At 39.0% G+C, this 25,490-nt stretch overlaps 1 protein-coding gene across 1 annotated transcript in view; it reads right to left on the bottom strand.

Moving 5' to 3' along the window:
• Positions 1–25,490, bottom strand: part of CFAP47 (cilia and flagella associated protein 47) — a 443,526-nt gene that overhangs the window by 171,848 nt on the left and 246,188 nt on the right. Inside the window, exons 43-47 of the mRNA XM_047764176.1 lie at positions 21,091–21,207; positions 21,023–21,032; positions 19,843–20,054; positions 11,757–11,931; positions 10,095–10,136 (exon numbers count right to left, since the gene is read on the bottom strand). Coding sequence (XP_047620132.1) covers positions 10,095–10,136; positions 11,757–11,931; positions 19,843–20,054; positions 21,023–21,032; positions 21,091–21,207 — 556 coding nt within the window. The remainder of the gene's footprint in view (positions 1–10,094; positions 10,137–11,756; positions 11,932–19,842; positions 20,055–21,022; positions 21,033–21,090; positions 21,208–25,490) is intronic.

Raw genomic sequence — 25,490 nt, 5'->3', positions numbered from 1 at the left:
TATTGGTTAAATTGGATCTTATTACTTCAAAAGAGGCTGGCTGAGTTACTTTTGCTTTTCTATCACCAGGAAGATCTAAAATAATATATTTAAGCATAAAAAAAAGAGATAGGAAAAGAGAGGGAATGGGATAAAGGAAAAAAAAGAAGGAAGGAAGAAGGAGGATAAAGATAAATGAAAGATGGAAATTGGAATCGAAGAAGGAAAAAGAAAGTTTGGGGGATGCTAAAACAATGGCATAGGACTTTTCTAACCAACTCCAAATAGCTGAGAGCATCAGATTGGCCCCCCATGAAGTTCCTGAGGATCTGCAAGCCCAAAAGACTGGTGCCAGTTCCCTCTCAGATTTTGCTGAAAGGCAATACCTGAACATCCCCCTTCCCCAGGTGCCCTAAAGCACAGGAAAAAGACCAGAGAGAGATATCAAAATGCCATAGTAAGTTAATGGCAAGAACTGCCAACTATTACCAGCACAGCCAAACTATGTTTAATAGCTACAGGAATACCTACTCTTACTGTGTTGGTCAAGTCCACTAGAGCCTTACTAATGTTCTGTTGGGTTGATCTATCAATTATTGAGAGATCTATAATAAAATCTCCCATCCCAATCATGTACTTGTTCATTTTCCTCCCATATTTGCCCATTTTTGTCTAGTACATTTTGAGATTATGTATTTAGGTGGAAATAAGTCCAATTTTTTTTCTACAATGGATTATGCCTTTCTAAATAAATACATTTATTTGCCTTAAAGTCTACTTTTTCTATATTTCTATACTAATTTTTGATTAGTAAATACTTGGCTTAAGTTTTGGATATTTTACCAGGTAATTTTGTAAAAAGCATAAAGCTATATTTCACTTTCCATTGTGAAAATATCAACTTTTATGGTTTAGTTTATATTTATCATGATTAGAGATATATTTCTGTTTAATATCTCATTTTGTGCCTCTTTTATCATGTCTTTTCTTTAGTTCTCCTCTGTTCTTGTATTCTACTGGACTCATCAAGTTTTCTCTTTTCCTTTAATTCATTCCTCTGGTTTAGAAATTACACATTCTATATTTTTTGGCTGTGCCAAATTTTCAACATTCATACTTTATATAAAAATGTCTTAAAATAGTTCAAAACTGCTCCCCAAAATATAAGAACTTCACATTCCTATAATGCCAACAAACCCCTCCTTATAAAATTATTTTCCAGAAATTGAATTCACTTTGTTTTATACTACCTGATTTTTTATTATTATTATTATTAATTCCATGGCCAATGTTCATTGAGATTTACCCATATTTACTGATTATTTTGTTAGCCACTGTTCCATGGATCCCAATTTTTTCTTCTAAATTCAATTTCCTTCATCCATAAGTAGATCTTCTTTTATTCTTTTAGCAAACATCTGAGTTTTCAGTTGTCCCAATTTCATTGCTGAATTGAAAATATTTTTGTTTCATTTTTACTCTTGAGTGATAGTTTATTGGGATTTAAAATTCTCGGCTGACAGTTAATTTGCTTTAGTACTATAACACCATTGTCTTCTGGCTTTGATTGCTCCTGGTGGTAATTCTGCCTTCAGTATAATTTTTGTTCCTTTGAAAATAATGTGTCTTTTTCTCTCGCGCTTTTCAGAATTTCTTGTCTTTGCCATTCTGTTTCACGAGAATCCATTTAAGTGTCACTCTTTAACTGTTGGCATTTAAAAAAACATTCGGTCTTTTCTTTTTTCATTTGCTTCTACAAATAGGAGAGGGTTATCTTTCTTAACTGGTCACTCATACAGGGTCTCACTCCCCTTTCATTTTGCAGTGATCTCTTAGATGTAAATGTACAGGTAGCTCAATGCATACCCTCGGGCCGATTTCCTGTATCAAACAAGAATCTGCCTATTAAATGCAGGGAGGACATTTTCTTATAGCCACTGACAGTTTTCAAATCATCTAGGGGAAAATACACAGCTCAGAAAATTTTACAATCATCTGGTTACTGGATAAACTCTAATCCCACCAATAACATGTGCTAAAAATCCCTGGGACTCTCTCCATCTCTGTCACCACCACCACATCTATTTGCTAGATTCTATACATGCTTATGATAGAATGATGTTCTTCTACATTTTCCCCTACAGCTAAAGTCATTTTAAGTTCAGGGGTTTGTCTGTATAAGAGAGGTGCAAACAAACGGGGATCACTTTGGAAAGTATTTCACATATATTCACTCATTAGAAACATATTTTAAAACACCTACTATGTACCAGGACGTATGCAATTAGGATGCAGTTTCCTAGTTTTCTGGTGAGTTGCAGATAATAAATTTCAGAGGAAAAGGCAGACCATGTGACCAGACTGTTTCTTCTTTATACCTAAATTATGTTTTAATTGAGCATAAGACTGTGGAGGTTATTAAATGTGTTTTTCAATCAGGCCACATCAGCTCAGTAATTACTGGAAATTCCTCATAGGATTTATGCAAATGGGTGGTTGTTATCTTTCCCTTCCATTGAGAATGAATTTTTGAATTTCTGTATGTCTTCATAGATCATTTAATGGAAAATTAGGAGACAGCCTATCATGGAATTGTAGCTTGCTGTATTTTAACTAGGAAGTTGTCTTTTTCATATAACTTCTTTTAGAAGATAAAATTTCCAAAAGAACTAAAATAAGATTCCACTTTCTAATTAACCCCTCCGTGGGGAAGGAAGCAAGGGATTACAGACAGCAAATTAACGTTGTGTTTCGCATTTTCAATTCTGAATACCATAAACTTTCTCTAATTGTCTTGTATTAAAAATAAAATGTTTTGAATAGAGTTGATTTTTAAGTTCTTGTAGATTGACTAAGTGTACCAATTAGTCTGAATGAGCTGTTGGCAAGCCAATAAACAGCACATTCTCTAGGACTTAAACCAAGGGAAAAGGTTTAAACAATTTTCGATTAAATGCCTCCCTAACTGTATTACTGCAAAGCATATGTTCACTATTCAACATCTAATAGGAAGAATAAGACACTATTTAAAGTTCACATTTTTTTTTTTTACTTGCAGGCTTTGTGTCCACAGATAAAAAACAATAAAAGGCAAAGTAAGACATATGTTGAACTAAAAATACATTAAACCTATAAGGATAAAGAATATACACAGTCTTGGTTTATAATATTTTACTTGGTTACATAAATTATTTGACCTAAAGTATCTTTTCTTTGATAATATAGGAAACAATCATGTCTCATTTTTGCCTGCTGCAGAGAAGAAAGAACGAACCTGGAACTGACAAAAAACCCAAGCGTTACGACAGGACACACACTGGCAACTGAACAGGCTGTAAACTCTGTCTGTGGGAGGATAGGTATAGGACGGCAGCCAGATAAGAAAGGCATTTTAGTCAAACACCAGTTATGACTGGGATTTTCAAAAGTAGGATATGAAATTATAGTCAGTCCAGTGGCCCAGAGAAAATGGGAACCAGGTCAGGCTGATGTCAGAGGCAGGTCCACAGTCAAGAAAGACCCAGGATCCCAAGTTGAGGGGCAAGATACTTGTCTGAGAGGCTTTGGGCTGGTAGAGCAAGGGTGAACGGCAGGAGGAGTGTACCAGTACCCAAGAGGGAATCTGGCAACAATACACCTAGATTTTAAGCAAGCAAGCAGAAACCTATGCTGGGATACTGGAACAAACTGGGAAAGAAGGAGATGCACCACAAAGATGGGAGCATACAAAAGAGGAGCCAGGGCTGCCAGATTTAATGTTGGAATGGAACTATGCAAAACCCTTGAGGGCCCACCCAGGACCGATCCCCCTCACCCCATGTCCTCTGCCTGCCTCTTGTTCATAGAAAAGCTTTAGTCTCCTAGGCCTCCCCTCAGTCATAAAAGGCTGGCTTAAGAACCAATGATTGAAAGAATGTGAACATATAGTAACAACAACAAAAAGAGCAGTTGGACCAGGAGAACTAGGAACAGTTTAAACGATAAATGAGCCATATAGCAATCACAGAATCTTTAGTTCCTCTATGAAGGACAAAGATAACAGTATGATATACAGTTCTGAGTTGTTTTGCAGACACTAAAACCCCCATCAGATGGAAGAAGTTAAGCACACGCTGATCATGAGCACAGAACCCTGAGACCAGCTGGAGCCTGAGGAATGATGATGTTAACTCCTGCGACACGGCCCATTACCACACGGTCAAACAATAAGAGAACTGTGCAGAAGCTGACCACGCACCATGTGACTCTCTGCTTCACCATGCCTATAAACTCCTTCCCTGAAGAAAAAAAAAAAAGTGTGGGGGGGTTCTTGCTGTGGTTCAGTGAGTTAAGAACCCAACTAGCATCCATGAGGATGTGAGTTCGATCCCTGGCCTTGCTCACTGGGTTAAGGATCTGGCATTGCTGTGAGCTGTGGTGTCAGTGGCAGATGTGGCTCGGATCTGGTGTTGCAGTGGCTGTGGCATAGGCTGGCAGTTACAGCTCCAAGTGGACTCCTGACCTGGGAACTTTCATATGCTGCAGATGCTGCCCTAAAAAAGCAAACTAACTAACTAACTAAATAAATAAATAAATCTCCTTCCTGAAACCCATCAAGGAGTTTGGGTGTTGTAACCACTAGCTGCCTTGACTACTTGCTTGGCACCTGCAATAAACACTGCACTTTCCTTCACCACACCCCAGTGTCAGTAGACTGGCTTTACTACACAGACGTGGGGACTCAAGTTCAGTTCAGTAACAGGAATAGCACTCATGAGACATCAGGGATGACACTGGAGAGTGGTGATGAGCATAGATGGGCCCCCAGATACCAGGTCCAAGAAGAGATTTGGCTCAGGGCCTGCACTGAAGCATACCAGCAGAGATGGTAGGGAAAGGGAAGGAAATTGGACACTGTCTTTCTTGAAACCTGCAGACAGTGTAACTAGTAGAATTCTTTAAAATATTAACAATAAGACAACATTGCTGTATGAGATACATTCTCCATTTCCTGAGATTCCCTTGGTCCCCCTACCTCCAGCAATTTCAAGCACTTTGCCCATCTCCATGTTTCTCTGCCTGAGGATGACCTATAACTTCCTTCAGAACTCCTCAGCTGCTGCTCTACAGACAGATGGATCAGTCCCAAGCTTGGAATTTTTGGTTCCTCTTTCTTTGATAGGACGTAGAACCTGGCATTCTATTGGGCCAGCAATGCCACCTTGAAGGCTAGGACCATTAATACCCATGGAGTAAAATCTGGCCAATAGGAGCAAGAAACAGGAGGTAGATATGCAGATAAAATTCCTTTCCTTCCTCTCTCACAGTGCCTGCTCAAGGGCACTACCTTTTCATATACTTTTTCAAACGTGACACCCGCTGAGGACCTGCTACATCTCATCATGAAGGTAAGTAGTGGACATTAAGGTAGCTGCTCATTCATCACTCACTGCTTTGCTTCCCATTCTTCCCTTCCTTGTTATTCTTTCCTCTCACATTCATTCCCCTGAGTCTGCACTGTAAGGGAGCAGAATTTTGCCATTCTAAAATATGTTTCTTTTGCATATTGTTTCAAATTTTTTTATTTTTTTGAAACATAGCATACATGGGAAGGGTTCTTAAAATCAAGTAGGAATTATCCTTTTTAAAAAATCTAGTATATTCTTTAATTTTTAAGTATAGTTGATTTACAATGTTGTGCCAACTTCTGCTATACAGCAAAGTGACTCAGTCATTCATATCTATCTAGCTACCTATCTATACATATATACACATACACACATACACACACACACATACATTCTTTTTTTTATAGCATTTTCCATCATGGTCTGTCCCAGGACATTAGATATAGTTCCCTGTGCTATACAGTAGGACCTTACTGTTTATTCAAGGAATTGCCCTTTTGTAAGAAACATGTACATTGTAAGTGAAATCTTCATTTGTAAGGGTGTCTCTCTCAGTACTTGGATAAGGAGTATGGTAAAATCTCTGGAAACATCAATAGAGAAAGCAGTGACCTAAATCTCTATCACAATTATCCTTATTTACTGTGTTTAGCTCTCATAATTGAGTTTCACCACCCTCAACATCCTCTTTTGTCTTTAGCTGAAGATGGCATTTTAGGTGAGAGTTTTGGATATTTTCCTGAGTTATTCAGTTTTCCTGAGTCTTTCTCACGTCTACATATCACTGAACTTTGTCTGATTTTTCTCCTATTAATCTGTCTCATGTCAATTTAATTCTTAGGCTGAAGAACTGAGAAGAGCAGAGGAAATTTTCTTCCTCCCAGACAGCACCTCCCAAGGAAAGTATTTAATTCTTGCCTCAGACTTCATTTTCTAGGGCATTCAAACTAAGATAATTACTAACCTAAGAATAAAGAGCAGTGTGAGTATTTTATATAGCATATAGCATAATGGAAATAGCACTAAACAAAGACTTGTAGATTTAAGTGCTTACTCAGGAGACCTGATGTGATCATCTTATACGGCCTCCTGCAGGAACTTAAATTTTCTGCTGTGTAGAAGTGGTTTCCCCAACATGTGGATCAACAAGTGCTATGATCTGGAGGGAAACTTCTAAAATACAAATTCCTAGACTCTTCCAACCTGGGAATGATTCAGTGGGTGTAGATTTGGGCTTGGACTCTGCATTGTGTAAAAGGTACCCAGGAGCCACCAATGTACAACGAGTGTTGGCAGCTACTGACAATGTGGAAAGAGCACGGGCTTTGGACTCTGCATTTCTCAAATCACATTCATTTTAAGTGCCACAAACCCAACCAAAACTATCAGGAACCACAGAGGTAATCTGACTCAGTATCTAGCAGGTACAGAGGGAATGGCCAACTTTACCATGACAGCATCCAGAGACACACCTGAGATCATGAAATGTCATCTTTCTGCTCTGACTTTTGACTTTAATTTCCCCTGTTCTGACCTCATTCTTGGCAATTCTCCATTTACTCCAGATTCATATCCTACCAACTAGAGTAAAACTAACCATGCAGTTATTTTCCATCGGATATTACATGGTAAAAATAACTGATTTAAAATAGAAACGGCTGAGATTTATGAACAGAGCTGACACATTATATACATATAAATGTGTCAATCTAGTCACTAATGATTGATAAATCATTTAAAATTGCCCTTTTGATTACGAAAATACATAAGGATACATAAAAAGTAATATAGACCCAGTAGGATAAGAAGAGCCTTGAAGACTGCCATATTGATTGGTAAACAGAAGGACTCATAAAGAGACTAAGAAGAAATCTTGTCAGGGGGAACGGAGAAGAAATGAAGGAAACAAAGATAAAGCCTTTATCTCAAAAGTCCTAGAATTCTATGAGTAGATGCTTAATCATACAGGTGAAAGGCTACAGAGATCCAGTATGATGCAGACTGAGAACACTACTGACAACAATTAACTGTTGTGCTACAGTAGTAGCACAAGCCAGAACTGAGAAGTTGAGAACCTCATGCAAGAACAGAAACTGCAAATGCAGATCCCGCTACTGAGAAATATATTTGCCAATGGAAAGGTATGGATTTCTTTGGTTTTTGAAGTTTGAGAACACTTGGGAGCCAAGAGTGAAGGAACCACTTTTAGAGAAGACAGAGCTATTATAAATGATGGAGAGGAGCCCAAGAACAGGTTCTGAGATCAGAGATACACATAGCAAGGTTGAGAGTAGATACCTATTATTCAGAGACCGAGATGAAGGCAATAGGAAGGTAAGGAAGAGTGTGTATTCACGAAACCCCCTTTTGTCCATGAGAAAGGAAATGCAGTCATTTGTCCCATGGAAGTTGGAGATGGGGAGAAGACTGAAATGAAGATGGTGTTTGAGAAGACTAATAACAGTGTGGAAAGGTTGCTGTGAGAAATGCAAGAGTACACAGAGTAGCAAATGGAAGGATCAATGCCTAAATGGGGTCTGAGACAGAAATATTTATTTGGAAGATTAAATGAGAAAGTGTGTACACATCAATTGTCACAGTGCTTTGTGTGTTATCAGTGCTCAATAAACATTAGATCTATTCCAGTCCATTATCACAAAGGAGTCACAAGATCTCTGAGATCTGTGAAGCAAGACAAATGATGTCTCTTTTCTGTGGGAAATTGTTGTCACGTATGTACATGTGTCACATCTAGAGAGACTGATGAACCTACTATGTACACATACACTTTCTTTACAGCTTCATATCCTTCTGATGGAAGCATTATAATGTTAAATGATAGAATGGAAAAAATAATACTTTTCTAAATGATGGGGCTGAAATAAATACAAATTTAAGTAGATTATTTTAGAATATTTTGGTAATAGCTATGTAACCAGAAATGTGGAATTTTCATTAAGAATTTCAGAAAGGTAGGTGTTCCTGTCATGGCGTAGTGGAAACGAATCCAACTAGGAACCATGAGGACTCAAGTTCCAACCCTAGCCTCGCTCAGTGGGTTAAGGATATAGCCTTGCCGTGAGCTGTGGTGTAGGTGGCAGATGCAGCTCAGATCTGGTGTTGCTGTGGCTGTGGTGAAGGCCGGTAGCTGTAGCTCTGATTTGATCCCTAGCCTGGGAACCTCCATATGCCGCAGGTACGGCCCTAAAAAGACAAAAGACAAAAAAAAAAAAAAAGAATTTCAGAAAGGTAAAGACTGATAGGCAACATTAATGTGAGAGAGCAGAAGACAGCCAATTTTTAATGCATCGAAACTAGTTTCTTTTGATGAGTTTAGAACTTAAAGAGATTATATGACTCTACTTCCACCCCCTTTCCTGAAAGTAGCAGGAACACTGGGCTACCTTCACTTCTCCAGAAATATTTGTCATTTCTTTCTTTCTCCAAAGCCACCCACTAAAAAAAAAAAAAAAAAAAAAAAAGGCTTTGTTTCTATATGACTATACTTATTGCTAGGAATGTGCTGATTTGTTCTCTTTAAATTAACTTATATCATAAAAATAAGTTTTTAAAATTCTTACCTCCAATCTTCTTTGTTTCAAATCCTAATAGGATGTTATTAAGATTAAAATGCTTATATTCTTGTCCTTTTCATTAATCAAGTCCACTGCCTCACAACTGAGTGTACATTGTTAAGAACCTGTATTTTATTTGACCTGTTACTATCCTGAGTTAGAATATTCTGTCTTTACAAATTTACCTTATTTAAATATATGTCAAATGAAATGAAAACAGAAACTTAGGCTGAAAAGGCTACCTCTATAAACACAACTACACAGAAAATTAAGTTAGACATGAACTGTAATTGGCCAATTACGCTGTAAAAGCTTTACGTATAACCCTTTAAAATTGTATACAGTCCTATTTTTTCTTAATTTTCACAAAACTCTTCATACTAAAATGGATAGTTAACAGTGGATATGAAAGACATATATGAGTCTCAGAAACTACCTGAGTTAAAGACTTCTAAATATAAATCACTTTATATTTATTTACAATCAAATAGCATCTTAATATGCCACAATCTTCATTCATCAGACTATACTATGAGTTTCAGGTCAAGTCTATGCTGTGTATACTTAGTTACCTGTTTTCTCAGAATGAAAATTCTTTAAAACTTGAATTATCTTTTATAATCGACTGTATTGTTAGTTTTATTTATAAACACACTCTATATAAGTGCTTCTCTATCAATACTTATCCCATTGTATTAGAAGAGCTACTTATCTGTTAGTTCTTCAAGGGATGAATACGAGAATTTTCATCATTTTTCCCAAAGGAATTAGTGTTCAATAGTGTTGCTGAATGAAAGCTGAATAAATGAATGGCATGGAATGATAATCCTAGATGGGTTTATAATGCACACAGCTTTATCCAGTTATCTCAAAAGGGGTTAAAATTACAAAACTAAACTCTTCATTTAAAAATCTAATAGCACATAGAAAAGCTGGAGGTAATAAAAATTTTAAAGGAGACCACAATTTAACATGAGAAGTCTCAAACTGACAGCTGGTCAGTCAAACATGCCCTCAACACTTGTCTGACTTACGCAAGCTTTATTTTTTATTGGAATTTGAATGTGTAGACAGGACATCTACTCTTTAGTTTGTCACAGGCCCCATCATCCCTATTGCCAGAGACCAGACCCAATTCATAAATCCTCATTACCTGCTTCACCACTTGGCACTTGAGGCTGGGATCTCAGATCTCCTAGGAAGACAAAGTGAACAGATTACCCTATATTTTATCATTTGTAATCACCGTTTCAGATTTAAAATTATTTTATAGTTAACACAAAGCTATAGGAAATGAAAGTGAAAAGCTCTAGTAAATGAAAATTGAAAAGCTCTAGTAGGAGTTCCCGATTAGGAACCATGAGGTTGCGGGTTCGATCCCTGCCCTTGCTCAGTGGGTTAACGATCCGGCATTGCCGTGAGCTGGGGTGTAGGTTGCAGACATGGCTCGGATCCCACGTTGCTGTGGCTCTGGTGTAGGCCGGTGGCTACAGCTCCGATTCAAACCCTAGCCTGGGAACCTCCATATGCCGCGGGAGCAGCCCAAGAAATAGCAAAAAAAAGACAAAACAAACAAACAAACAAACAAAAACTCTAGTAAAGAAATTATATTCCATTCCAAAGGCAATAGTTTGCATCTATTAACCAACTACTGCCTTTGGAATGTATAAGCAATGAGATCCTGCTGTGTAGCACTGGGAACTATATCTAGTCACTTGTGATGGAACATGATAATGTGAGAAAAAGGAATGTATACATGTATGTGTAGCTGGGTCACCATGCTGTAGAGTAGAAAATTGACAGAACACTGTAAACGAGCTATAATGGAAAAAATAAAAATCATTATAAAATAAACAAAATTAAAAAAAGAAATTATATTCCTACTATTACCTACCAACTTTGAAAAAAGTAAAACAAAAACAGGAATTAATTTCAAATACTTTAAATTAGTTAATGTTTACACCCTATCGCTTGTATTTAATAATGTAAATGTGTGAATATTCTGTTAAATCTGGCTTAGTCTGACTAATCACAAATACACACAGTTAAAGAGACCAAAAGTAGGTACTCAGCTAAAAAAGGTCCTTGTCTAGATGAAAGATAAATTACTCATAAATGTCACTGTTCTCTGATATGTTCTTGCCATCAATATCCCTCCTATCCTTTGGAGCCAGCCTAAATTTCAAATCTAGTGCAACTCCTGTAACCAAGTTCACTGTGAAAGCAAGAACTCACTTTCCTCAAAATCCACCTATTGTCTTAATCAGATAACTAACTACTCTTTAACAAAGACTGGTTGGCAAATTTTAGTAAATTTCAATAATGTTCAGTACCAGTATTTGGCACCCAAATTCAGTACATAATGTAAATTACAATGATGTAGTATATTGGTTATTTATATTGTAAAATATCATTCAACAGTAGGTATTGATGTAGCTGAATTATCTCTTCCACTTTTTTCTTTTTTTTTTGGTCTTTTTAGGGCCGCACCTATGGCATATGGAAGTTCCCAGGCTAGGGGTCAAATTGGAGCTGTAGCCACTGGCCTACACCACAGCCACAGCACCGTGGGATCCAAGCTGCATCTGTGACCTACACCACAGCTCATGGCAACGCCGGATACCTAACCCACTGAGCGAGGCCAGGGATCGAACCTGAGTCCTCATGGGTACTAGTCAGATTTGTTTCCACTGGGCCACGACGGGAACTCCATATCTCTTCCAGTTTATTATGAACATTCTATTAATTGAGACCATCTCTTCTTTGTATTTTAGTATTTCACAGTACCTGAGCCAGTCTACATGTTATTGATTACCTGTTTCATTTGCAGATTTAATTCCCTGAGATTGAGTCAATTTAGGTTGCGTTTCTGGAACCTGAGGAATGCAGACTGTCTTGGGGATATCAAAATAGTCTGGAAGGCTTAGTTCTGTTTTATATAAAACGGACTTTGGCTTCTTCAACTTTGAGATCGTAAAGAACATACAAGTCTGCAAATAAACAGAGAGTAAAATTGGAATGTAATTCTCTTACCCTTTACCTTCAAAACACAAAAGATAGGACTATGTATTTGGAATCCATATTCAGGAAAAAAAAAAAAACTCCCTCAAAAAGATTGTATTTGTTCATTTGGTTAGATATGCTGTTGTTTAACTGGTTGAAGACAACGCTAACATGTTTCAAAGACTAAAAGGAGTCATCCTTTATTGAGAGATGTTCAATATCCCCTGTTCTAATCCTCTTAGTGCTGAGGAATTCATTGGCTCAGGAAGAAATCATTGCACGAGTGAACATCACTGAGAAAGGACTGCCCTCTGTGAGTTGAGACTTGTGTTCCTTAACCTCTTCCCATCAGGTCTAGATATCATTAGCAGTTAGTCCCCTCTCTTGCGCTAATTCTAATTTGGGGGAAAAAATTTATGTATAATTTGCCCCTCCACAAACCTCCAAACATCCCTTCTAAATAGGTTTGATATGTTTAGTCCATTCAACCATTCATTATATAATGTGACTCACAACTTAGCCCCATGCATTTGCTCCTCTAGATACAATCTTGATACGATCCCATTTTGCCCTTCCTAAAATGGGACACTGAAGATAAACTCAGTTCCCTAAGTGGGAACCAAGCAACACAGAGCACAAAGGTATGCAATCATTTATCTTTACTGGATCCTTTACTGCAAAACATGCAGTACTGCCTAGTGGTTAGACCAAGACTTCTTGGAGCCAGATGGTCCGTATTTATACCCGAACTCTAAGTAAGCTTGGCCAGGTTGTTAACAAAAGGAACAAGCCTTCACTAGCAAAATATAGGCAATAATAACACACACTGCCTATCCCTGGTGTACTTGGAGTATAAACAAATGCTAGGCCCTTAAAGCATATTTTAAGTACTCAATAAATACTGGCTATTATTATCATCATCACTGTTGTTGTCTTTGTCATCATCATCATCAAGATTGTAATCATGGCATCATTCCTCAGCAAAAATAAGCTTTAGTTCCTCTGGCAATTATCTCATTCATTGGGTTCATTATCCATAAAATCCACGGGGATTTTTTTTTCTTCACCAAGCCATTTTCCACCTACTTTATTTTGGCACTGAACATCATATAAACACAGAAATGTAAATTAATTCATTTACAATGGTTTTGATTTGGTTTGATTTCTCTCTTTTTTTTTTTGTCTTTTTGATATTTCTTGGGCCGCTCCTGCGGCATATGGAGGTTCCCAGGCTAGGGGTCCAATCGGAGCTGTAGCCACCGGCCTATGCCAGAGACACAGCAACATGGGATCCGAGCCGCGTCTGCAACCTACACCACAGCTCACGGCAACGCCGGATCGTTAACCCACTGAGCAAGGGCAGGGACCGAACCCTCAACCTCATGGTTCCCAGTCGGATTCGTTAACCACTGCGCCACGACGGGAACTCCTGGTTTGATTTTTCTAGTCATTATGAACAAATTATCTATTCATATCAGCAACTAGTTCTTCATCCATATATGTATCATCCGCCTTTTCTATCTGCAAATCATTCAAAATAATATGGACTGACACAGACTCTCTTTCTTGATCAAACTCTACTCAGGCTCCTCCAAGCCCTCTTCTCCACCAGGCCTCAACTTTAGCCTATAAATTATGCAGATTCTCAACACAAATGATCTTGTCCACCCCTCTCCCCTGTACACATAAACAAAGAGACTTGAACAATCACTAGCAGTTTCTAACAGCTCAAGGCCCTAGAATGACTTCAGTCTGCCAGAAAGTGCCTACCTGGGAAAGTTCCAGGCTGCCAGGAGAATTTATTGTTTGCTCCAGCAAACATCTGGAGACAGGCAGGAAGGCTCCTGAACCTTTCTAGAGCAGCTACTTCTGAAAGCTTGCAATTAAAAATCATTTCTCTCCCCCTTTGAGATGTAAATCTACCACCCAGAACTGTCTCCAGCGGCCTCAGAGCCCTCTTTGAACACAAAACTACAAGGAGATTAGGCTCCCAGCCAGGTGGTACTCAGTTTTTGACAGAAGGTAAGTACATCACTACCTACCTCCTATCAGAAAGATTCCAGAAGTCTGTTTCTATTTATAAGTGTCAATTTACTAGTCCAGATCACTCAGACCAACTCCCCCTCCTTCTGGTAAATTTTTACTTCCCTGACACTGCTCAGGCCTCAACTCATTCTCTCTCCGAACTCTCTCATTTTCTCTTTAAAACTCTCAGTTACTTCTGCACAAATTGAAAATGGGTTCAGCTCAGGCTGGATCCTCCCCCTTATCAATAGTTACTGAATAAAATCTATCCTCGCTTGTGTGGCCTTGCTTATCACTGACAGCATCCAGAGGTACCTACTTGTGCTCCAGAGTGCACTTAAATTATACCAAACATTTTTTTTTTTTTTTTGCTTTTTAGGGCCACACCTGTGGCATAGGGATGTTCCCAGGCTAGGGGTCTAATTGGAGCTACAGCCGCTGGCCTACGCCACAGCCACAGCAACGCAGGACCCAAGCGGCATCTGTGACCTACACCACAGCTCACGGCAACCCTGGGTCCTTAACCCACTGAGCGAGGCCAGGGATCGAACTCGCAACCTCATGGTTCCTAGTTGGATTTGTTTCCGCTGCACCACGACAGGACCTCCATAAAAACCTTTTCTTCACTCTTCCGAATCCTCAACAAGGGGATCTTTTAGATTTCCTTCTTTTAAAAAGTCAAATTTCAAAATTTTAATAAATTTCCTCACCATTTATCCCAGAGTACAAAGCATGGCTTTTAAAACTTAAATTTGAGGAAGTTAATAGAAAACAAAAGGACACTCCCCTGCAAGCTCTGAATCTTTCTTTCTTAGTTTATTAATGGCCAGGAGAATGTGAATTCAATACATGAGTGCTAAGTGGTGAAGTGCCAGAAATTAATGTTCCTGACAGAAGATCTTCTCTTTCACAATATATAGATACATCACAAAGCTGTCATCTTGCAAACATCTCGGCAATTCAAATTACACATGGCTATATAATGAAAAATTAGTCAGATATGTCACTTTTCTTTGGTAAAAAGTGATTTTATTTATTCAGTTAGATTTAATTCTAAACAGATTTATTTCAAGAATGATTTTAGATTATATTCGATATATAGTTATTTTATGCTAGAACAGAGAACTCAGACTTCCATTAATTCTATTATATAATTCCTTGGTAGAAAACTAAGAAATGAATATATAATCTGGAGGTTATGCAGGGCAAGGAAAAGAGTAAAGGACTGGAAGGTAAAAAACACCCAAACCCATTTCTAATCTGACACAAATCAGTGGTGCTACCTTGGGTTACTACCTTACTATTTTAGGGTCTTGATTTATAGGTTTGTAAGAGTAACATGTTGTACTATATGTCTCTGAGTGTCCAGCCTTATTTGTTTTCCAGCTTTAAAATACAATAATGTCTCTACCCTGATCTGGGCTGTAATCTCTGCCTTGTCAGTGAGAGCAACTTAGGTCTTTTTATGCCTCAGTCATTCCTTTTTTCATTGTTTCCTTTCTATGGTCAAATCTGGGCCAGGGGGTGAACTGGAGCTGAAGCTGCGACCTATGCCACAGCCACAGCCACAGCCACACTGGATCCCAGCCAAATCTGCAATTTATGCCACAGCTTGTGGCAGCACCAGATCTTTACCCCACTGAGCAAAGTGAGGAATAGAATCTGGATCCTCACAGAGATATCAGGTCCTTAACCGGCTAAATCACAATGGGAACTCCAATCATTCTATATTTTGTATTACAAATGTAATCTTGTATTCTCCACATTTCTCCATGGGGTCACTGAAATAATTTGAAGAGTATACATAAAAGCATTTGCGGAAAAGAGGTGTCAAATACTATGCAAGCAAAAAGTACTTTTAAAATCAATCTTGTTTACTGTTCTGCTGCAAAAATTATTAGCATTACTGTATTTCAAGAGTGCAGTGATAAGTGCACTTGAAAAGAAACCTCTATGACTACGTATGTATCAGCAGAATAAGATGTGCTATACGTTCTGATTGATGTTGCTAATTTTATTAAACTGGCACACTCAATCCTTCTCTAGCTATTTTCCGCTTTTAGAAAGTTTTTGCTGCAACAACAACAACAACAAAAAAATGAATGATATTTACAGAATTCAAAGAAAATAGAAATCTTCAGGTGAGAAAAAAACTTTTAAATTTAGACACTTTTTAAAACATTTAAATTTCAAGCAAGCCAAGATGTGATCATAAAAAATAATAATAATTATCTCTGCCAACAAATTTGGAAAAATGGAAACATATAGATACTCATCCTGCAAATCAGGGAAGGAAATAAAGATAAGTAAAGAGCAAGATGACCTTGCCTGTGAAAAACTATGATATGAGGCAACCTGGATTGACAGCAGCCTAAACAACAGAAAACTACAGGTTTCAAGTACCACTTGAGTGGTGAGGCACATGTTCACTTCAACTCAACAACGCCACGACTTCTCAGACACAAGACACTGAGGAATAGACAAAGAACACATGACAAAAGTTTTGAGATTTCTAGGAATACACAACCTGATGTGAGAAATAGGTAAATATAAAAATAAATCATACACAAAACATAATTTGCCAAATGCAGTATGAAACCCAAAGAGTGCTAGATGTCAGGGGAAAAGCTAGAAGAAGAGGGAGAAGGAAACTATATCCATTCATAAATAAATGAAAGGGGATCCACGGACAAAATCCATCTCCCTCAAGTATTTTTTCCTTTAAATAAAATGTTTTTTTATAAGAAGTAAGAATGAAGACAATAAATTTAAAGGCAAAGAGAGGAGTTCCCATTGTGGCTCAGAGGGTTAAGAACCCAACTAGGATCCATGAGGCCGCAGGTTCAATCCCTGGCCTTGTTCAGCTGGTACAGGATCCGGTGTTACTGTGAGCTGTGGTGTAGGCTGGCATGGCAGCTATAGCTCTGATTAGACCCCTATGCTGCAGGTGTGGCCCTAAAAAGAGAAAATTAAAATAATTTTAAAAATTTAAAAATAAAATAAAGGCAAAGAGAGAGTGTGCTAGAATAGGCTTCAAGGTTGAAAAAGCCATCTATTGAACATTTTTACTGTAACAGTGCACTGAAAGTTGAACGTAGATCTTCCGAAAAGCACTGCTCTGTAGCAGAAGTAAGCATTTTGGTATAAGCTGAAGAGTGCCACTGGCTTCTTAGATACACAGCGTGGACCAGTCAGTCCAGAGAGCATCACACCCTTGGGCCTTGATATTTTTGACCTAATCAGAATCTAAAAATCCAAGTCATCTATAAAATATCATCATTAATTGTCAGAAATCGGTGCTTAGACTACACTGATTCCAGCATTCTGACACAAGCAAAATCATCTCTGCAAGACTGTTGGAGACCACTGAACTGCTGAACTCTGCAAAAGGCAAACTTAGGAGTTCCCGTCGTGGCGCAGTGGTTAACGAATCCGACGAGGAACCATGAGGTTGCGGGTTCGGTCCCTGCCCTTGCTCAGTGGGTTAACGATCCGGCGTTGCCGTGAGCTGTGGTGTGGGTTGCAGATGCGGCTCGGATCCCGCGTTGCTGTGGCTCTGGCGTAGGCCGGTGGCTACAGCTCCAATTTGACCCCTAGCCTGGGAACCTCCATATGCCGCGGGAGCGGCCCAAGAAATAGCAACAACAACAACAACAACAACAACAAAAAGGCAAACTTAGCGCACATGCAAAAGCACAAGTGAAGGAATGCTGACGCAGAGTTCTAAGGTACAGGGTCTCCTTCGAAGACAAGGGAGTTATGCATTAACCATGAGCAGCTGCACTATGCCCTAGAGGTATGCACCTGTAACTAGTTGCTAGTAGTTGTTCACTAAGAAATGGCTTTGTCATTGCCTGCACCTGATTTTGCTCATTAACCTACATCACCTTTCCTAATAAAAGTTTTCGGTTTTTTTTTTTTTTTTTTTCCCTAGGGCTGCACCCAGGGCATATGGAGGTTCCCAGGCTAGGGGTTCCAAGTGGAGCTGTAACCGCCAGCCTACACCACGGCCACAGCTACGCGGAATCCCAGCTGTGTCTTTGACCTACACCACAGTTCACGGCAACGCCGGATCCTTAACCCACTGAGCAAGGCCAGGGATCGAACCTGCAACCTCATGGTTCCTAGTCGGGTTCGTTTACCACTGAGTCACAACAGGAACTCCCCCCACTTTCTAACTATAAGGGTCTTGTGTGTTTTGTTATACCACGCTGTTCCTCTTTCACGATCTCCTGCTGCCCTGCAGCACTGGACATGGCACAAGGCCAAGGGTTTTGTTCAAACATATGTAAATTAAAACTAACAGTAAGCAAGCAGGATTTTTTAAATTACTATTTATTTCTTCAGTGAACAAAGATTTAGTGACTACCTTTGGCACAGTACACACTTTTCTAGGCACAGATGATATGAGAGTTAACTAAACAAATACCTTCTCAACCAATTCCCTTGATGGAGGTAAAGAATAAACACATAAATATACTGCTCTCAGATGGGAAATGCTAACTTATAGAGAAAACCAAAAGAAATTTAGAGTTTGGAGAGTAGCTGGTAAAAGTACGGCATTTTTTAAAACATTTAACTTTGGAAAGCAGAACCTCATGGGTAGCACTGCAGCAGACCTGCAGTACCTGAGGGACACAGCCTCTCACATCCAGGGAAAAGCCACAGGGAGCAGGCCTTCCTCGGATGCTTGAAGAACAGCAAGGAGGCCCATGCACGGGGAGGGACTGAAGTGAATGGGCTCCAGTAGAGACGCTGAAGTCGGGGAAGGGGATGGGCCTGCCCGGGAAGGTCGTGAGGACCATCGTAAGGATCTCGGTTTTCATTCTGACATGAGCTGGACAGGCCAGAGGAGCAAGGTGCTCAAGGTCACATTTTAGAAGAATCGCTCTGGTGGCTCTGTGGAGACTTAACTGCACCTTATTTCAATGACAAGATCAGTTCAAGCTGTAATAATAGAGTCTACAGTAATATTAATAATAACAATGACAACATCTACATCTAGAGAGTACTTTTCATATACCAGGTACTAGGCTAAGCATTTTACATAATTCTCTCACTTGGGTTTCATTAATGGCCATTATCTCCTCATTACAAATGTAAAAACCAAAGTGTGAGGAGTTGTAAGTTACCGGCTCACAGTCACACAGCTGGACAGTGTTAAGAGTCTGGATTCTCAGCCAGGTAATCTGACCCCGGAAACGATCCTCTCTGGATGCACAACAGAACATCCTGGGCAACTTCCAGAACATGTCCTCACCCACCCCCTTCCAGAGACTGGTACTGAATTGTCCTGGAGCGGGGCCTGGGCCCTGGTATTAGTTCCTCAAGGCATTCAAATGTGCAGCCAGAACTGAGAACTACCATGGAATAGCAACTGCACTGTAATGCCTGAAAGTACCTAGTAGAACATTTTGTTTCAGATTTATTATTTAATGAGGTAAAAAAGTAAAAAAGAAGTTCCCCTTGTGGTGCAGTGGAAAGGAATCTGATGAGTGATCATGAGGTTGTGGGTTCTATCCCTGGCCTCGCCCAGTGGGTTGAGGATCTGGTGTTGCTGTGAGCTGTGGTGTAGGTCGCAGACTTTGCTTGGATTCCGCATGGCTGTGGCTGTGGCTGTGGCTGTGTTGTAATCTGGCAGCTGTAACTCCAATTGGACCCCTAGCCTGGGAACTTTCATATGCCACAAGTGTGGCCCTAAAAAGGCAAAAAAAAAGAAAAGGAAAAAAAAAAAAGCCACAGTGCTGTCGTTGTGGGGAAAATCAACTTTCATCATGTTTTTATATAAACACATTGCTATGATTAAGTAGTAACAGCACTGTATATGTTTAAAGAGAGATTAGTTTCAGTGCATCAACTGTCCTCATTCCCACCTCGACTTTAGTCAGCCCCAGGAGGGCGATGGCCACGCGGATACTACTGCTCTCCAGAGTGCCTGTGATCAACCTCCTCTCATACTCGATCTTCGACATCTGTTGCTGTGCTGCAAAAACCAAGGCCCTTTCCTTGGCTTCATTAGTCAGTGGCAATTTAAGGTCCACAGCCAGGGATTGATGGAGCTTACATTTCAAATACAGAACTGGATCTTCGTTATTAAGCACTAGGGGAAGCAAAAACATTCGTGACTGCAATGATCATTTATACCCTTGACATTGTGATCCTATAGGATGGGCATGGAAGGTCTGAAATCGAACACTGAAGTCACGGCCTTTATGAACCAGTGTAAACTTAAACAGGTAACACATTTCTAGTAGCCCTAGTTCAGTAATCCAAGAGTAAGCCTTCAGGAATTACAGATATTTTACTGGTATTCTCTACAAAGAGTGCCAGTCAAATGGTTCTTTCATAGAAACATCATCAACATGATAGAGGATTCCATGTCTACTGTGCTCCTCTCAATGAGGTGAAGATAGGAGGAGCAGAAATAAATGTAAAGAAAGACCATCTGTTAAGGACTGGCGACAACTGCCATATTCTTTCACTAACAACCTTACATTGTAAACTACAATGTTGGGTGGAAGTACCGGTTATATTATAATATATAGAATTTGAGAACGTAGTTATTTCAAAAATTACCTGGAAAATGTAAAATTTTGCCGACTAAATACTTTAAAGGCCAAATTTCAATATTTATCTGAAGTTGAAAATATAAAGTTTTTTTGTTTTTTTTTTTTGTCTTTTTAGGGCTTCACCCATGGCATATGGAAGTTCCCAGGCTAAGGGTCGAATCAGAGCTGCAGCTGCCAGCCTACACCACAGGCACAGCAATGGGGGATCCGAGCCACATCTGTATACCACAGCTAATGGCAATGCCAGATCCTTAACCCAGTGAGCAAGGCCAGGGATAACATCCACGTCCTAATGGATACCCATCGGGTTCATTACCGCTGAGCCACAATGGAACTAAGAAAATACAAAGAATTAAAACAGAATCACTACAGATATTTCCTTAAATATTAAAATGGTGCTTTAGTGCATGGATGCCAACATTATAAAGTTAAAAGGGAGCCTTTGAAAATGTAATTATATATTGGAAAAATCTGCTGTGAGGACACTTTGGTGACTATATGAGGAATGGTCCCATCCTTCAACATTAAAAGTGAAAAGAAATGCATGTATACTCTACCTCGCTTTGCAGAAGTGTCATAGTCAAGCAGATTTGAAGAATCCATTGTAAAGAATCTGGAAGGCAAAGGGATTGCTCCTCTTCCTTCCAAAACATATATTAATTCTCCAATCTAAAACACAACCACATAATAATATTAAACTCTTATAGCTCAGAAAAAAAAAATAGGATAAGTCTTTCACCCAAGAGAGAAGTCTATGTACTATAAAAACATCCAGGAGTTCCCATCGTGGTGCAGTGGTTAACGAATTCGACTAGGAACCATGAGGTTGCGGGTTCGGTCCCTGCCCTTGCTCAGTGGGTTAACGATCCGGCGTTGCCGTGAGCTGTGGTGTGGGTTGCAGATGCGGCTCGGATCTCGCGTTACTGTGGCTCTGGTGTAGGCCGGTGGCTACAGCTCCGATTAGACCCCCAGCCTGGGAACCTCCATATGCCGTGGGAGCGGCCCAAGAAATAGCAAATAAATAAATAAATTAAAAAAAAAAATCCAAGTATTGCCCATTACTGAATATGCTCTAAATGGGTGGAGAGAAGTAAGACTTAAATACAGCTCTACCATGCTATGAGGGAAACTTTGCATGTGACCAAGAACAGAGATGGATTTTGAAGGTCCCAGGATGGCACTGAAAGCAGTTAATTTTTATAGCTACAAATATGCTTGAAAGACTGCTAGCCTCAATGAAAAAAAGAAGAAATCAAGCAAAAATGAGAAAAAAATTTTCCTTTGTTCTGTCATTTATTGTTGGAGGAGAGTGACATCGTTTTTGCAGGGTGTCTAAGTCCCCAAGAGTCTATATGTTAAAGTGAGGGTTTCCAGAGTTCCCCCGGGGTTCAGCAAAAATTAACCTGACATGAGGATGCAGGTTTGATCCCTGGCCTTGATCAGTGGGTTAAGGATCCAGTGTTGCTGTGAGCTGTGGTGTAGGTCGCAGACATGGCTTGGATCTGGCGTTGCCATGGCTGTGGCGCAGGCCAGTAGCCGCAGCTCCAATTTGACCCCTAGCCTGGGAACCACCATACGCTGGGGATGCAGCCCTAAAAAGACAAAAAATAAAATAAAAGTAAAATAAAATAAAGTGAGGGTTTTCAAAATGTGCAAGGTTTGAGGATCTTTGAGAAAAAAGTAATTTGGGAGTTCCTTGGTGGATCAGCAGATTAAGGATCCGGCATTGTCACTGCAGTGGCTGGGGTTACTACTGTAGTGTAGAGTGGGTTCAATCCCTGGCTCTGGGACTTCTGCATGCCAGGGGCACAAACAAACAAACAAAAAACCCGAATAAAAGTAATAAGAGTAATTTGGCAAGAAATACAAAAGACTAAAGAGCATGAAAATAAAAGTTGTAACAATATAAGGACAGCAACATGATATAGTGAAAGATCAATAGAGGTGGACAAGCCTTGTTTAATTCTGGCACTGGAAAGTTTCTGGCCTCAGACAAGTTCACTGAATCTCTGACCTCAAGCTTCTTACTCTATAAAATGGATGAAGGACACTTTTAAGAACCTAGAGATTAAATGAAAAAGGAGAGGGAGAAAGTCTCAAAATATGCGTCATATCATCACAATGGATAAACATCTTGATTCCTAAGAACAGGAGAACAGGCCACCCAAAAATATGACTGTAGGATTTCAGGACATGGCACTCCAAAATATGCTGCTTTGGTATATTAATTCTTTTGAGCTATAGGTACCTGAAAAACAGCAAACACAGGGAGAGGCTTTCTCTGAGCTGTTCTTAATCTGTCTAAAGACAGATGCTTCAAAAGAAGCTCAATTATCATAAACCCCCTCCCTGAGAGTTTCATCAACCAGGGAAGACTGACCTTTGTTGTAAGAGACTAGAAGTTGACACCACATGCAAACGCTGTAACAAACTAGCATATCTCTTATTTACTCTTCTAAGAGCCCATTCTTCTTTCTAAAAATCATTTACTCTCCTCTAAGTGGCCCCAACACCACCACGCCCATGCCCATTCCCTATAAAGATGATTTTTAAGCTGGAATTCCAATCCACCTCAAGGAGTTACTCCTTTTACCTTGCTTATCTTCCATGTATACATGAGATATATATGTTAATACACTTCTGTTTTGCTCTTAATCTGTCTCTTATTACAAGGGTCTTAGTCAAGAAGATCAAGACACGTTTGCAACCTACCCCACAGCTCACGGCAATGCCAGATCCTTAACCCAAGGAAAAATTTTTCCTCTCATACATTTCAAACAAAGAAACTTGAAATGATAAAAAAGAAAAACATACAATCATGAGATAATCAGGGAAACCTAAAGAATGCCCTAGAATCTTGATGTTATTAAGGAAAAAAATTACAATATTTTCAGTAGTAATAGTATAATGCTTATATCAAAAAAAAAAAGTCTTTCTGTTTTAGAGACACTTCCTGAATTATTTGTGGATAAAATGATGTGATGATTGGGATTTGCTTCATGATAATTATGAAACTTTTTTGGCCATGCACTGTCAAAACTGAGCAAAGGGTACAGGTGGTGATTTATTGCAATTTTATTTCTACAATCCTGTGTATTTTATACTTTCCATAATAAAGTCTTTTTACTGAAATTCTCAGGGAGAGCATTTATGGTAACTGAGTTCCTTTTGAAGGATCTATTTTTAGACAGATAAAAAGTCTTTTTACTGATTTACAAACTTACATGTTTCATGTGTACAACATAGTGATTCACAACTTTAAAGGCTATACTCCACTTTTGTTATGATAAAACGTAGGCTTTATTCCCTGTGCTGTGCAATATATCCTTGTAGCTTATTTATTTTATACATAGTAGTCTGTTCCTCTTAATCCCCTACTCCTAACTTGCTCCTTCCCTCTTCACTCGCCACTCTGAAAACCACCAGTTTGCTCTCTATATGTGTGAGTTTGTTTCATTCTTGTTATAGTCACTATTTTGTTTTATGTTTTAGACTCCACATATAAGGATCCAATGTTGTCACTGCTGTGGCTCTTACAGCTATGGCTTAGGTTTGATCACTGGTCTGGCAACTTTTGCATGCAGTGGGTGCAGCCAAAAAAAAAAAGGAAAAAAGGGAGTAGAGTGCAGTATGACAGTAAAGAATCAGTGAGGACCTGAACACTACATCATGGTAACATGTACCAATTTCTGTCATTTCACTTGTTATCTAATATATATACACAATATTTTGGTATGCTTTTATTATAACCAATTTACTTTTATATTACATATGTATATGTTGCTTACTCAAATACATCTTTGGAATAGTCTCTAACCCTTTGTCTGGCACTTACCAGGCACTTAAGAGATACATTTAAATGGAGTGAGGGGAAGACTTCCAAACCTTCAGGTTTATATAAATCACCTGAGGATCTTGTGAAACTACAGGTCTGACTCAAAAGATCTAGGGTGGGGCCAAGACTTGAGAGGATCAATGGAAACAAGGACTGAACAATTTAAGTTTAAGCCACACAATGGAGAATGATGTAATGAGAACAGCATGACAGGCATGCCACTAACCACTAGGAAAGCAAAAAGAAATCTAATTTCAAACTGAGATTGTAACTTGTTTTAGGTGTCCCACAATCTGAAAACAGTATCAAGTATATTCTGTTTTGCTTTGTTTTGTTTTGTTTTTGCTTTTTAGGGCCACACCCATGGCATATGGAAGTTCCCAGGCTAGGGGTCCTACTGGAGCTGTAACTGCTGGCCTACACCACAGCCACAGCAATGCCGGATCGAGACGTGTTTGCAACCTACTCCACAGCTCATGGCAACGCCGGATCCTTAACCCACTGAGTGAGGCCAGGGATCAAACCCACATCTTCATGGATACTAGTCGGGTTTGTCACTGCTGAGCCACAACAGGAACTCCTCAAATGTATTTTTGAGAGACTAGTCCAAAGATACCTTTGAGCAAGCAATATATACATAAATGATATAAAAGTAAGCTGATCACATAATAAAAATATACCCAAATACTGTAAATATCTTAGGTAATAGGCAAAATGGCAAAAACTGAAAATTAATCTAGAAACAATGTAAGAATGAATAATTTCTGATCATGAGGACCAGAGGAAATTTATTTACAGCTTTATTATCCCTCCCCAATTTAGATTTGTTGATAATAAAATTAATTTCATCATCTACGTTCATGTGATAATGTTCTGTACAATTTTATTAATTAGTTCATGATGAAAAAAGATATATGGAAAACTCTGAATGTTTTCAATTATTTAACATTTAAATCCATGTATGCCTGATAATAAATTTATAAATTTTCATATGTACTTTTTACTAAGCAGACATGTACATTACGAAAATAAATACAAGCTAGTAATCTGAAATGCTTTCTCTGTGTGTGTTTTACTACATACAAATGAAAGACCAATACTAATGATGCAAAATTTC

This window comes from Phacochoerus africanus, chromosome X (genome assembly GCF_016906955.1).
Source record: "Phacochoerus africanus isolate WHEZ1 chromosome X, ROS_Pafr_v1, whole genome shotgun sequence".
Lineage (NCBI taxonomy): Eukaryota > Metazoa > Chordata > Mammalia > Artiodactyla > Suidae > Phacochoerus > Phacochoerus africanus.
The sequence above is the reverse complement of the archived record's forward strand: the minus strand, read 5'-3'. Positions and strand labels throughout refer to the sequence as shown.